Source organism: Sapajus apella, unplaced genomic scaffold (assembly GCF_009761245.1).
Source record: "Sapajus apella isolate SASKATOON/1434 unplaced genomic scaffold, GSC_monkey_1.0 scaffold16, whole genome shotgun sequence".
NCBI classification, from domain to species: domain Eukaryota; kingdom Metazoa; phylum Chordata; class Mammalia; order Primates; family Cebidae; genus Sapajus; species Sapajus apella.
The window spans coordinates 22125617-22139643 of record NW_022436956.1 but is presented as its reverse complement, the minus strand read 5'-3'; the positions used below and the strand labels follow the sequence as shown (position 1 = coordinate 22139643).

At 42.9% G+C, this 14027-nt stretch overlaps 1 protein-coding gene across 23 annotated transcripts in view; it reads left to right on the top strand.

The window, feature by feature from the left end:
- The first annotated feature begins 373 nt into the window (after positions 1-373).
- The window catches only part of NCAM1 (neural cell adhesion molecule 1), a 311891-nt gene continuing 298237 nt past the window's right edge, over positions 374-14027 (top strand). For all 23 annotated transcript variants that reach the window (XM_032285539.1, XM_032285533.1, XM_032285519.1 and 20 more), the window contains exon 1: positions 374-820. In XM_032285539.1, coding sequence (XP_032141430.1) covers positions 769-820 — 52 coding nt within the window. In that variant the 5' untranslated portion in view covers positions 374-768. The remainder of the gene's footprint in view (positions 821-14027) is intronic.

Genomic DNA, 14027 nt, shown 5'->3' with positions numbered 1-14027 from the left:
TTCTCTGTGGGAGAGCAAACTTCACAGTCAGGATAAAACAAACAAACAATACCAAAACAACACTCAGAAACGGCAACCCCCAACCCTCTCCAAAGTTCTAATTTCCTGCACTTAAAATTAAGTCCTGGGCTATCCTTGTGTTGCAAGGATCTTAAATGGAAACAGAATTTGAAAACTTTAAGTACCTAACCAAACCTAAAATTTTGCTTTTATTATTTACTAGTTATCAAAATATGCAAACTCCTGATTAAGGAAGGCTGGGTGGCAGGAGCGCCTGCGAAGGCGTAGAGGAGAAGTGTGAAAAGAAGAAATCCCAGCTCTCCCTGGGAGACTGCGTGTGAAAGAGCCCGGCTCCCCAGAAATTCCAGGCCGCGTTTTGCAAGCGGCCGCATCTGCCTCCCCTGTCTCTCTTACCTCCTTGATGTTCGGCACTATTTGTGGCCGGCGTGGTGGAAGGACACAGTGAGGTTCTCACCCCCGCCCCCCGCTCCCCGCTCCCATCCCCAGTTCCATCAAAGCGAACCCGGGCCAGCGCAAGGATCTCCGAGTTGCGAGTGTGCTGAGGCTGGGACTGTCACTCATTCTCCGATCAGCGCGTGAACGCAGCTCGGCTGCCGCTGGCAGGAAACAATTCTGCAAAAATAATCATACTCAGCCTGGCAATTGTCTGCCCCTAGGTCTGTCGCTCTGCCGCCGTCCACACTCGCTGCAAGGGGGGGACACAGAATTTACCGCGGCAAGAACATCCCTCCCAGCCAGCAGATTACAATGCTGCAAACTAAGGATTTCATCTGGACTTTGTTTTTCCTGGGAACTGCAGGTACATTTATTTTTTTTTTTAATTCTCAATCTGGTTTGCTAATTACCCCATCTTCCTACTCCTCCCCAGAGGAACGCTATTATTTTGGGTGGTTTTACGTGGACTGCTAAGGCTGGTCATTTTCGTTGAGCTGTGAAAGCAGCGCGTCGCCCTTGCTGTCCAGCCGAACCCCGCGCCCTCCCGGGCTGCGCTGCGCTCCCCGCGCCGCCAGCGCCCGGCGCCCCTCCAGCGCGTCCGCCCTTCCCACTTTGTGCGCCCGCGGCGGTGGGAGCAGAGCCGGCCGGCTCCTGGGGACCCGGCGGCTGTGCTGGTGATGGGCAGCGCTCTTTCCCTGAAGGCGGGCGGCGGGGCGGGGGACGTCGCGGCTCGGGTGGTGCCGCCGCTCGGGCTCGGATTCCGAGGGGGAAGGGGCTTGTCAGCCCCGGCTTCGGGAAGAGTGAACAATAAGGCTAGGGCAGCCTCCCCAGATCGTTATTTCCCCGGGTCTAATAAAGTCGGGTTCCCTGCTTTGCCTCCCCCGCCCCGGCAGAATAACGGTTTGCAAAATGGGGCGAAATGGGCAGAATCGCAGGGCTGCGTGGCCGTTGTGGCACCCCAGTCGGTATGACGTTAGTTTTTCATTTGCCAAATTGCTGGTTAGTTGCAAAGCCTACCCTCGGTCGCGAGCACTGAAGGATGGGAGGGTCGAGCGTGGCGTTTTGACAGGAGGAAGTGCGGAGGGGCGGAGGGCGAGGAGGGCGTGATCCGAGCTGCCTGGTGTGTGTGCGCGTGTGTGCGCGCGTGTGCCTTTACACGCGCCGTGTGCCCAGTGTTGCACGGGGCGGGAGAAGAATGGCAGGTAGCCGCCCGAAACACCTCGCCCTGTCTCCTTTCTTTGGGCGAGGTTCCCGATCCTGGCAAAGTGTGAACAATAGGGAGCTGGGAGGAAGACAGTAGTGATGCTGCCGCTGGTGGCGGGGGCTGCGCCGCCGCCCAGACAACCTCGGTAGCGAGGAGGGAGGTGCATTTCATTTTGGCTATTTCCATCCCGGCCTCCCTGGAAAATTCTTCTGTGCGTGCCCACCCTCCCCTCCAGCTGTCATCCCCCCACCTCCACCCAAGGATTTGCGCTTTGGCGCTGATGGACGGGAGAGGAGGAAGAAAAGCAGGGGCTGCAGAGAGCTGGGTGGGTTGGGCGGACATTCTGGGCAAGGGGCGTGTGCTAGGAAGCGCCCGAGGAAAGCCGGGCGGAGGGGCTGTGTGTCGCGGTCGCCGCTGCCAGGTGCTGTGGTACCTGCCCTAGACGGCGGAGCCCGGGTTGGGGAGCGCGCGGGGCGGGCCGGGGAGCACCCAGTGCGCCCCCTCCGAGGGCCGCACAGGAGCAGCGCTAGGCCGCCGCCTCCAGCCAACTCGGGTCCCTCCCATGGCGACCAATCAGCGCGAGGCTGGCTGGGCGGGAAGCCGCGAGAGGCTTTTATTGCGGCGCGGGTGGCGGCCCGGAGCTGGCAAGACTGTCTCCTGGTGCTCCAGCCTAACGGTCTCGCTCACCCACCCCCGGGAGAAACCCCGCCCTGCGGCCGGTTCCCCGCCTGCCCGGCAGTTTCCAAGGAAATAAAATGGAGACTAGGTGGTCACCAGGAGTGCTCCTGGTCCGGCCGCCCGTGCTCGCCCACTCTCGCCTCTTTCACGCCGATTTGAGCATCCCACCGCCCCCGCCCGCGCTCACTCTAGCGCCGCGGAGTCCGGGCCTGAGCGCGTGGTCGCCGGGGAGGGCACCCTGGCAGGCACACCGACGCGCGTGCGCTGACCTGCAGGCTTCTGGCCGGGGGCGCTACCGGCGGCGGGGCGGGGCGGGGCCCGGAGGGGTGGGGACCAAGCCTAGTCCGCCTGGCGCTGGGTCTCAGCCGCCACCTGGGCGGGGGCCATCCCCGGCATGCCCCTTCCCGCGGTGCCTGTGGGTCCCGCGGCGCGACTTGTCAGCATGGTGCGGGCATATGGGGGTGTTTTTGAGATCTCCTCGCCCCCGGGTGGGAGCGTGACAGTGGAGCCCGGATCTTTGGTGGGCCTTTTGGGGGATCGCCAGGAGGTCCTTTCCATCATCGTGATAGGTACAGTCATCCGTGTTTGGATCCCGTGGAAGTTGCAGGCCCAGGATTTCCCATTGGGATGTTCGTGGATACCCAGGCAGGGGAGGCATTCTGACCAGTGTTCCCTGCAATGAAAGCGACCTCCTTCCTGGCCTAGTACCTTGAGGATAGGAAGAAGGTAGAACGTGAAGCACATATAAGGTTGCTTAACAAAAGAAAGAAGTTGAATGGTTTTCCAAAGAGAAATAATTTCCCATTAAAATGTCGTTTCTACCATAGTTTTTTAAAAGTCAAAGAATTCAAGTCGAAGGGTCAGAATAAAAATGAAAATATAGCACAAAGTATATATAAATATGTATATATATCTGTGGGTCTTTGTTTGTTTGTTTGAACTCAAATGTTGTAGCATGTCCAGGGCAATGGCAACTGAGTTTGTGTGCCCTGCTCGGTGCATATGAAAATTTACATAAAAGGCAAGCTGACCTTAATACATCAAATGAGTCCGATCCGCTGCCCCTCTCCCCTTTTGATGTCCTCTGCTCTTTAGGAATACAATGAAAAGTTGTGCAATCGCATAGTAAATTTGAGTCTACTCTAGCAGAAATTCTGGGTGTTTTTTAGAAATGTTTGCCTGAACTATCTGCGATGGTTAAGTCACATGTTTGCTTGATAATTTTACAGCCTTCTGCCAATTAAACTTGAAAGAGTCAAGGAATGGATAGGACTGTGTTTCTAACAAGATACCACTGGTTAAGAACAAAAAGGTACTTTACAAAAGCTAACATTGAAATCAAGTATATATAATATCTCTCACTAAGCAAATTAAAGTGTGCTTCGGCAAAGTTTAATGTGAGCACAATTATAGTGAGCCATATATTTTCGTTGATTTTCATTTTAAGATTGAGAATGTGTCTTTTTGAACAAAATTTCACTGAATGTAATAAAGGCTATATAAGAATGGAAAACCTTTCATAAATCCAGTCAAACCCCAGAAAGATTATCTTCTTTCAATAAATATTAGCATATTTAAAAATATTAATAACCGATAATCTGTTTAAAATCCAACAGAGTTATTAAAAACAGGGAATATAATCCAGGCATTGTGGGCGTGTGGGCTGAGATTTATATAAGTTTCTGGTTACTATTCCCTCTGCAAAGGTCTTAAAGATCTGCTAACCTGGCTAAGTTTTCATAAGCCTTGCATTGTTCTCTTAAGTTAATTCTTTATGAAGCTCCATCCTTCTTCCCTAAATTATTAAACCTGATAATTTCTTTCCAGATACCTTAATAGAGGATTTTTAAAAATATTGGAATAGCAGAAAATAGCAGGACATATTCTTGTTTAGTAAAGGAGGTTTCTCTAAGTCTTCCTATGCTAATTGGTTAAACTAAGAATGGGTTGATTTAACTGGTGACTGGTTTCTTGAGCTTGATAGTTCAAGAATTAAGATAGCAATTGCCAAGAAAAAAATCCCACATGAAAACTAAAAAAAAAAAAAAAAAAAAAAAAAAAAATGATGTGGGTGTGTTATTTGTAAGGGATGTGGCTGTTTACTGGAGGCAGCAAGAAGAAGGAACAATTAGTCTGTAGCACCCCCAAATTCCAAGTTTTGAGCAGTGCTTCTGTTTGGAATCCATTTATCATTAATTGAATTCCTCAGATAGGTAATATGTAATTTAATGGAAGTAACCTATATCTGTATTTTTTCTGTCACAAGAAACAATGTCTTTCTTAATTGCCTTTCAAAATAAACAGCACCATTTCGTCACTCAGAAGCTAATCTTTAGACATGTTTTTGTTCTCTGCAGAACCCAGTTTCTCAAATTATAGAGAGCATTTTGTAAACTTTACATTGCTTAAAATATGGACTCCAGAATTTCTGATGCAACCACTTAATTTTTCAAGGCGATGAAGCTTCTATTAAGTATGAGTTTGATAAATTCCCCATATTTTTGTCTTTAGTGTTAAAGAACTGTGGCTGCTCTCCAGACTGAAAGTGGCTTCAATACTCCTGGCAGACTTCCAAAGACATTTTACAGACAGTCCTTTCTGACTTGGTGTAAAATAAGTGATTGACTACCTGTTGCTAAAGAACGGGTTGTACTTTCCCTTAGGATCTTGAGCTTGTGATGGAGAGCAAAACCAATTGGCAGGCAGGGGAGAGAAGGGGCCGCACACCTGCCCCCATCTGTCTGCGGGAAGAGTTGTAGACTGGGAGAGACAAAGACGTTTTATAAAGGCTCTCCTGTACCGGTTCAACATTGCATTTTTGAGCACACAAATGTTTTATGATGTCAAGATAAATATTTTAATATAAATTTCATAATTGATCATTCTTCAGTTTAGCAGTTGTAACATATAGACTAAGGAGTGTCTGGAACTTTAAAAGAAGTGGCAGCACGTTACAGGGAGCATTTTGCTACTCTTAAAACTGGGTTAAAAATTACACAAAATTGAAAACATTAATCATGTGGCTGTATGATATGAGGTCGTTTGAGCTTTGAGTAAAAATCACTAAGGTGAAGATTCCTTTGGTTAAAAAGAAAGAATTCTAAGTAAAATTCCAAAGAAGACAATTTTATACGTTTCATAATATACTCAATGATTCTCTGAGCAATACTGTAAGAGGTGGCCCCTTAGGAAGGAGGAAATGCCCAAGGACCTCTCTGAATCCTAATGATTGGGTTTCTATGAGCTCCAGAGGTCTTAATATTGGAAAACATTGTAGTGAAACTATTTTTAACAATACAAGTAGATAGGCTTACTACTTACTGTAGGGATAATAGAATACAGAAGTCAATCTGAAGGTCATAGTCCTGTTACCTCTAGTCTCTTTTGTTACTAACTCTTGGTGCCAAACCTTAAAACCATTTGCTGATGTAAAGGGATGTAAATTATTTAGCGTTGGCAGTGGTGCCATTATGCCCTTTCATTTCATGTTGTTGAAATACTGTCTCTCAGCTGCAGATGCTCATTAGGAGCATTGCCTTTTGATGTTGGTCTGGGTGCCAAATGGCGGCCTTTCAGGCAGTTTCAATACATTACATTTAAAACACTCTCAGACCATGTCTACATGCAGCCACTGAGTTAACGGATTTTCAGTTGGGTGGGCACACTTTTCCTTTACTGCAGTATTAATTTAGCTTCTAAGCAATTGGAGACTCCAAGAGGACTGCACGAAAAGGATAAGCCATTTGGTTTATCTTGTGTATGTGCGCTTTTGAAAAACAGATTGTAATAAACCCTTATGCATTCTTTTTTCTTCCAAATATATGTAACACTTTCTTGAATTCAACGATTGCATGGCTGATATGATTTAAAAGGCTTCTATGTAACCTATATTCCACTTGGTACTCTGAGGACTTTTTGATTTGTAACTGCAAACACTGGTAACAGCTGACCTTCCATTTTCTGTTTGGCGTCATTCCTGAGATAAGGTGTAAAATGCCTGTTGTTGCACATTAATCTCCTCGTTTGGTATCCGATTACCTCATCATTTAAGAACATTCATAGTAATATCACACTGTTTGAGATTGTATTACATTAGGTATTCTCTTAAATAGTTGATTAAATACATTTATTGAGTGCCAGCATTTTATCATCTGCTTTGTGGGGAATTATAAGGAGTGAGATGACATAATTCCTGCTGTCAGGAAACCCTGGGAGTAGGAGAAACTAGAGAGTAAGAGAGGTGGATAACCCTGGGTTGAAACCCCAGACATATCCCTTACTAGCTGTCTGATCTTGGACAAATGATTTAACTCGTCCAAGTTTCAGTTTCCTCTTCCATGAGACTGGAGAATTAGTAATGCCTACTTGTTAGAGTTATAAATATTTTAGAGATCTTAGGACTTCACTGCATGTAAGCAGTGTTTATTAATGAGGAAGACGGATATATATGGATCTAGAAAAAATAATTATTTAGACGCAGTGCCCTTTTTTTTAGAAGGATTTAAAGAAAGGTATTATGATGCCTCTTTCAGAGATTAGAACGACGCTTAAAAAATTGGCTACTAAATATGCCTGCAATTCCATGTTGGTTGTGAATGCTTTACAGAGAAAAATGGCCTGATTATAAGGTTGAAAACCATTAGCACAAGGATAGATCTAGGTTTTGTGGGGCCTCAGGGGTATACAATTTTGAGGGCCTTCTTTAAGGAAAATACAAAACTCTCTTGCTTTTGCAAAATTTAGTTGAATACATGACCATGAGAACACATTGCCAAGTCCCGGTCCCCCAGAGCCTTGGAAGGAGGCCATGCAATTGAGGAACCCTGAAAACTTCCTGCCCTGCTTTAGCAACTATCCTTTGGTCCACTTGGACCCACTTGCTTGGAAATATAAGCTCATTGTTCCAGTTTATTAAACGTGGACCTCATAGAGATTGTTTATGTAGTGCTTTGAAGATTAGGATCATGCATTGAAGTCACAGTCATTTTTAGAAATAATTATTTCACTTTTATTTGACAGAAAATCTTAAGTAAGATCTGAGCTGATTTGATATTTCTCACTGCCGATATTCTTGTAAATTACTAACTAGAAGAAAATAAAGCAATTGCTATTATTATTCAAATGAGTGAGACATAAGTGCCCGATTGGCAGGGCAAGAAGTAGTTTTGCCAACTAAAGGCATATGATATTGGAGAGGAGACTGAAGATTTTGTTTTAGCTAACTAAAAGGAGACAAACTGGATATATAATACCAATAATTATATCTTAATCATCATGTTATGGTTTACAAAACACTTTGATATGCATTTAATCTTCACACTAATTATTTAGTAAATATTTATTGAGTACATACTCTGTGCTGGGTGGTGGGAATACAGTGGCAAACTAAATATACATCATCCCTGTTTTCATGGAGTTTCCAGTCTAGTAGTACAGAGAAATATAGACGTTAAAAAGTAACACACACGTTTATAATTATATATTCAGATAAAAATATAAGAAAAACCCAGGATGAGAGATTATCAAGGGGGATTAGGTGGTTGGGGAGGTGAGGATGTAACATTTAAACAACTGTGAAGTAAGAAGAACAGATGGTATTCTCATTTTAGGGCATGATTGATTGACTGCGTAATTCAACAAACGTTGAATTACAACAAACATTCCTGAATTCCTTAATTCAACAAAGCTTCGTGAAGTCTGGAGAAGGTCAGATAGCTTCAGGAATTGTGTGGGGTTTCACGTTATGAAGTCCAGGAAAATATGCGTCTGCCTTTAGAGCTTACCACCTGGAAGGAGGGAGAGAGACATACTATACTTATAAATAGAGTGTGTACGCTGTTGGACCACAAGGAAGGAAGCAATTAATTCTGCCTGGGACTCCCTTGAGCTGGGCTTGGGGAAGAGTTGCTTTCATTGGATAGAGCAGAAAGAAGGGGTGATTTGGGCAGAGCAGACACCCTGAGCAGTGGTTGAGACATGAATCTGGTTGTACATGGGCAACAGTGTAAGAGTAGTGGGGAGGAGTAGCCAGAGATATGGAGGAAAAAGAATTCTGCAAGTCCAGATTGTAAGTCTTTAAATGGAAACTGAGACTGAGAAAGGTTAAGCGACTTAAGCAGGTGGAGCTAGGACCGTAACTTGCATTCATTGGCTGCATTTTATCCTTTTCTAAAGCAAGTATAATTTGAATACATATAGTAAATGAACATGTGCCAACAAACAGGAGTTCCTGTGGCTTCTGGACTGAACCTGACCAGAATGAGTGGGGAGTGATGTGGTGGAGGGGCAGTATTCAGAGCTGTGGTCTGAAGAAACTCTTCTGCCATTCTGCAAGTTGCTGTCGTTAGGAGCCTGTTTCTCCAACTGTAAAATGGGCTTAATGACACCTCCCTTATGGGTCTTGGTGAGCTGAAATAAAACCACATATGTAGAGCAGATATAAAGTATGTACTCATTATGTGCTTTAAAAAAGCTTCCCGTGGGCAGAGGTTTTATTTGAAATGTTTGTGTAAAAAGAGGTGTATAGGACTTTAAATATGATGTGCAAAGTTCTGTGCTAGAGGCTGAGAGGAAAAACAAAATAAGTTTAAGGTTACTATACCATCCCTACAGAAACTTTGAGGTGATTGGGGAGGAAAAACTTTTACTTAGTTCAAACTGCAAAGAAACCATGAAACATGTTATGTGAATAAGTGCCCTAATGAGGCAGACAGGTAGTAGCTGGGAAAACTGAGAGGTGAAAATCATGTTGATTGGTTTTAATGTCTGAGGGGAAAAAAAAAAGTATAGAAAAGCTAGAATTTGGCTTGGTGCAATGGCTCACGCCTGTAATCCCAGCACTTTGGGAGACCGAGGCGGGTGGATCACCTGAGGTCAGGAGTTTGAGACCAGCCTGACCAACATGGAGAAACCCCATCTCTACTAAAAATACAAAAAATCAGCCAGGCATGGTGGTGCATACCTGTAATCCCAGCTACTTGGGAGGCTGAGGCAGGAGAATCGCTTGAACCTGGAAGACAGAGACTGTGTTGAGCCGAGATGGTGCCAATTGCACTTCAGCCTGAGCAACAAGAGCTAAACTCGGTCTCAAATCAAGCAAACAGAAAAAGCTAGAACTTGATCTGGACCTCTACAGATATGAAAATAAGTAGGGAAAGAGGACCTGTTTCCTATAGGATGAGATGGATCCAGCCAAAGAATTGCTACTGAAGAGCAGTTCAAGGCTGGATCTTGGGGCAAACCCGTATTTGAATCTTAAATGTCAGACAAAGGAGAGGGGTGCTGCTGGAGCTGTTAGAGAAATTTAAAAAATATATAATGTTTAAGAGGATAGTCAGCAATAGCAGCTGAACATGTGCTGTGCCAGGCTCTGTGTTTGGGACTAGCTGGGAATTAGCAGAAAGTTAAGTAGGAAGAAATTGATAGAGTTCATTGTAGCACTCAAAGCGAATTCTGGTTTTGTATAGCATCCAGTATGGTGGTCGGACAAAATGAAGGGCCAACGAAAGGATTTTTATTGCTGTGTGAAACATCAACTGGATGATGCTAGGAGAAGGGAAGCCAGTTAAAGCTGACTTGGACCCATCAATGATAGACTGGATAGGGAAAATGTGGCCCATATACACCATGGAATACTATGCAGCCATAAAAAGCGATGAGTTGGTGTCCTTTGTAGGGACATGGATGAACCTGGAAACCATCATTCTCAGCAAACTGACACAAGAACAGAAAATCAAACACCGCATATTCTCACTCATAGGCGGGTGTTGAATAATTAGAACACATGGACACAGGGAGGGGAGAATCACACACTGGGGTCTGTTGGGGGGAACTAGGGGAGGGACAGCCGGGGGTGGGGAGTTGGGGAGGGATAACATGGGGCGAAATGCCAGATATAGGTGATGGGGAGGAAGGCAGCAAACCACATTGCCATGTATGTACTTATACAACAATCTTGCATGTTCTTCACATGTACACCAAAACCTGAAACGCAATAAAAATATATATATATAATAAAAATAAAAAATAAAATATAAAATTGAAATTAGAAAAAAAAAGCTGACTTGGAGGCCAGTGAAGTGCAATGAAAGTATCTTGCATAATTAGCAGGCACACTTGTATGTGGGGAAAGGATAGCATTAGGCTTAGAGTCAAAATATTTGGGTTCAAGAAGTTGCTCTGCTACTAAATAGCCAAGTAAATTTATAGCAGTTACGTAAACTCTTTGACCTGTAACTTCCTCATTTGCCTATAAGAACAAAATAAGATAATATGTGGGAAATGCATTGCAAATAAAATATTTCACAGCTGTACATTTTATTAGTTGACACGTTGTTGAAAAATTAAATAAAAATCAAATTTTGTGTACTGCTAGAGGTGCTTTTTTGATTAAAAAAACCTACCTGTGATATATTTTCTAAAGCAGATAATTTTGGAAAGATATACTTGTAATGATTTTGGATAAGGATAAAAGGGGCATAGCTGAGATGTTAGAAATAGTAAAGCAACCAAGGGTAGATGATAGCTCCCAAATATAGATAACTGAGAGGGATAAAGATCTTTAAAGTTATAGACTCAAGGAAATGAAATAATCATGATACTGCCAATATGCTGGAGAAATTAAGAGTCAGGTTAGGTTTTAGAAAAAGTTTGGTCCTCCTAATACCTTAACTTGTAGGTCAGTATTTTTCAAACTATGGATGATGAAATCTATTTAATGGACTTCTATATACATTGAAAAAGAAAGAAGGAAGGGAGGAAGGAGGGAAAGAAGGAGGAAAAGAGAAGTGGAATGGAAAAGAGTGTGTTTTATATAAGGATAAGCATGCTTTGAGTACTTCAATTTCTCTCTCTCTCTCTCTCTGTGTGTGTGTGTGTTTGTGAGTGTGTGTAATATGTAACTTGGGTGTGATGGAAAACATTCTTTTGGCTCAGGTCAAAACAGTTTGGAAGCTACTGTTGTCGAAGGAAGAATGTAGCATCAAAGAGAGGGTGAAACAGTCTAGTGGAGGGAGCACATCAGAAGGTATAGAGTAGAAATGGAATGGGTTGTGAGGGATAGGAGGAAGAAATGACAGCAAAATTACGTATTGAGCATCTAAGCAGTCAGTTAACTACAGGGTGTGAAAAAACAAAACAAACCAAACTCTAAATATTATACCTTTTTTGGAAATGGTATCTCACTGTGTTGCCCAGGCTGGCCTCAAACTCCTGGGCTCCTGCCTCAGCCATGGCTGGAACTGAAGATACACACCATTGTGCCCTAAATTATGGTACCTTGACCTTGCAGAGCTTTCTGTCTGATTGGGAATGAAAAGATAACTGGGAATACCGGGTAGCTTCTACAGCCAATGAGGCACTTAACATTTCAGAGTCAGGATAAATATTGCCTGGGAACCAGGGGGTGGTTAAGCTGTACATTTTATTAGTAGACAGCAACTGACTGAAAAATTGTATAAAAATCAAATTGTATGTACTGCCAGAGGTGCTTGTTAGATTAAAGAAACCCAACTGTGATATATTTTCTAAAGCAGATAATTTTGGAAAGATACACTTGTAATGACTTTGGATAAGGATAAAAGGGGCGTAGCTGAGATGTTAGAAATAGTAAAGCAACCAGCAAGGATGGATGATAGATCCCAAATGGCAGATGATGGGGAGAGAGAAAGCTCTTTAAATTTATAAGCTTCAGGGAATGAAATGAATATGCAGACACTGGAGAACTCGTACAATGTTAGGTGAGAGTTGAAGGAGACTTTGAAGGAAGAATTTAGCTCCACTGAGAGGAAGGGTGGATGAGGTAAGTATGTGTGTTCCATGTTTGGGAGGTGACTGGGGGAAGCCCAGTTAGAGAGACCAAGACTCAAAGATGGTAGTAGTCTAATTTTTATATTATTTCAGTGGGGAGAAAAACACCATGAGTTATGTTTAGTACTTTGCGGGGTTTTTATCACACCCATAAATATTTATGTGGCAGTATTTATGTAGCACACAGAATGATAACTTGCCTATAATTCAGAAGGTAATAGTGAGCAAATGAAGAGAACCAGAGCTTAGTGGTAGGAATGCCGAGGTTAGGAAAGTATAATAAAGTGAAGTGGAAAAAAGTTGGAAACAAACAGTATATATATAGGTATAATCCCAATCTTGTTAAAAAAAAAAACAACTCTTTCACTCATTCTATAATGAAGACTGGAAGAAGATAAATCACTATTTATGTTGTCTAAGTTTTTGATAACGAGCTCATACTGCTTTGCTAAACAAATCGTGCAGTAAAAACAAGGGCAGCAGTACCTAGGGTGGTTAAGATTATAAAGAAGGTGAGAATTAAGTAGAAACTTGGGATTTGTGTCAGCGGAGAGTGGCGATGTCAAAGGGATTTCAGTTGAATGGTGAAATTCAAGTTATTTACTTAGAGTCAAAGACTGAGGAAGAGCTGATATCCAGGACACTTGGCAAAGAAAGAAGAAAAGGAGGGCTGCTAGGTCAGGTGATGGCTTCATCATGAAGGTGCCTGGGCATCACCATGGAAAAGAGACAGAGGGAGGGGAGAGTTGATAAGCAACCTTTGCAGAGGACAACAGGACAATTTCACACCAGAGGAAATGAATAAAGTTAGGGGTTTTCCCCAGTGACTTCATTTATCATATGAGTTGATTATTTTTAGATACATCATTGCACATGGTATTCATACATTTATTTCTAGACCTTTTAAAAAACGCATCTATAGCAAAATCTTTTGAAGCTTGTTCTGCATGTCACAAATTGGATGTGTTGTTTTTATCAGATCAGCAAATGAGTGATTGATTACTTTTCTAATGTTCTTTTATTCATTTTCAATTTGAGCATCCATTCTGTTCACATGAGATGCTTCCAGTCACCAGTTAAGCTGCAATTGCTATGTGAGAATTGGACTTAGAGTACACTTTCAGGTGTATTTTCAGCAGCCTTAAAGGTCTGTTATCACGGGCATAAGAAGATGGAGATCCAATGCGAGCTCTTTGATTTGGGTTGATAATTATAAATTATCTTTCTTTCTGAATTTAGTATCTACTTTTGGTGTTGGAGGCAGTGCATACTGCTTGGGGTGCTTCATGGACCTTTGGTATCAAACCTACATTTCAAACTGTGACTCTCCTGCTTTTCATGACCTTGAGCCAGTTATTTAATCTCCAACGGTCAGTTTATTTAGGTGTGAATCAGGGATAATACCCAACTAATAGGGTTATTGTGAGGACGAAATGAGGTAGTTTATATACAACTGTCTGGCACATAGTGAGCTCAGTAATTTTTTCCTGTTTGCTTTCTTTCTGCTGAAGTTCACAGTGAAGGGATATACAATTCACGTTGGATTTAAGTATTGATTCTAATGAGAATCACATTTTTCATTTGTTTTTCATTTTCTGAGAGTTCAGGATCGCCGTGAGTTGCAACTGAGTTGGCAATGCCTTGTTTAATTGTGGAGCTGTTTTACCTCCTGTTAAAGCAAAGCCCAGTAGATCTTGATTTTGAGAAAAGTAATTTTTAAAAAATTAAACCTGGTTTCTCTAGACTCTCCATTGCATAAGGTTAATATCAAACCTGTCAATTCACTATAATGGTGGAGCCATAAAATTTAGTGTATTTAAATAATAGTGGCTGCTAAAGATCATATTGGTGACACTTCATTAATCTGGAAGGCACTTATCTG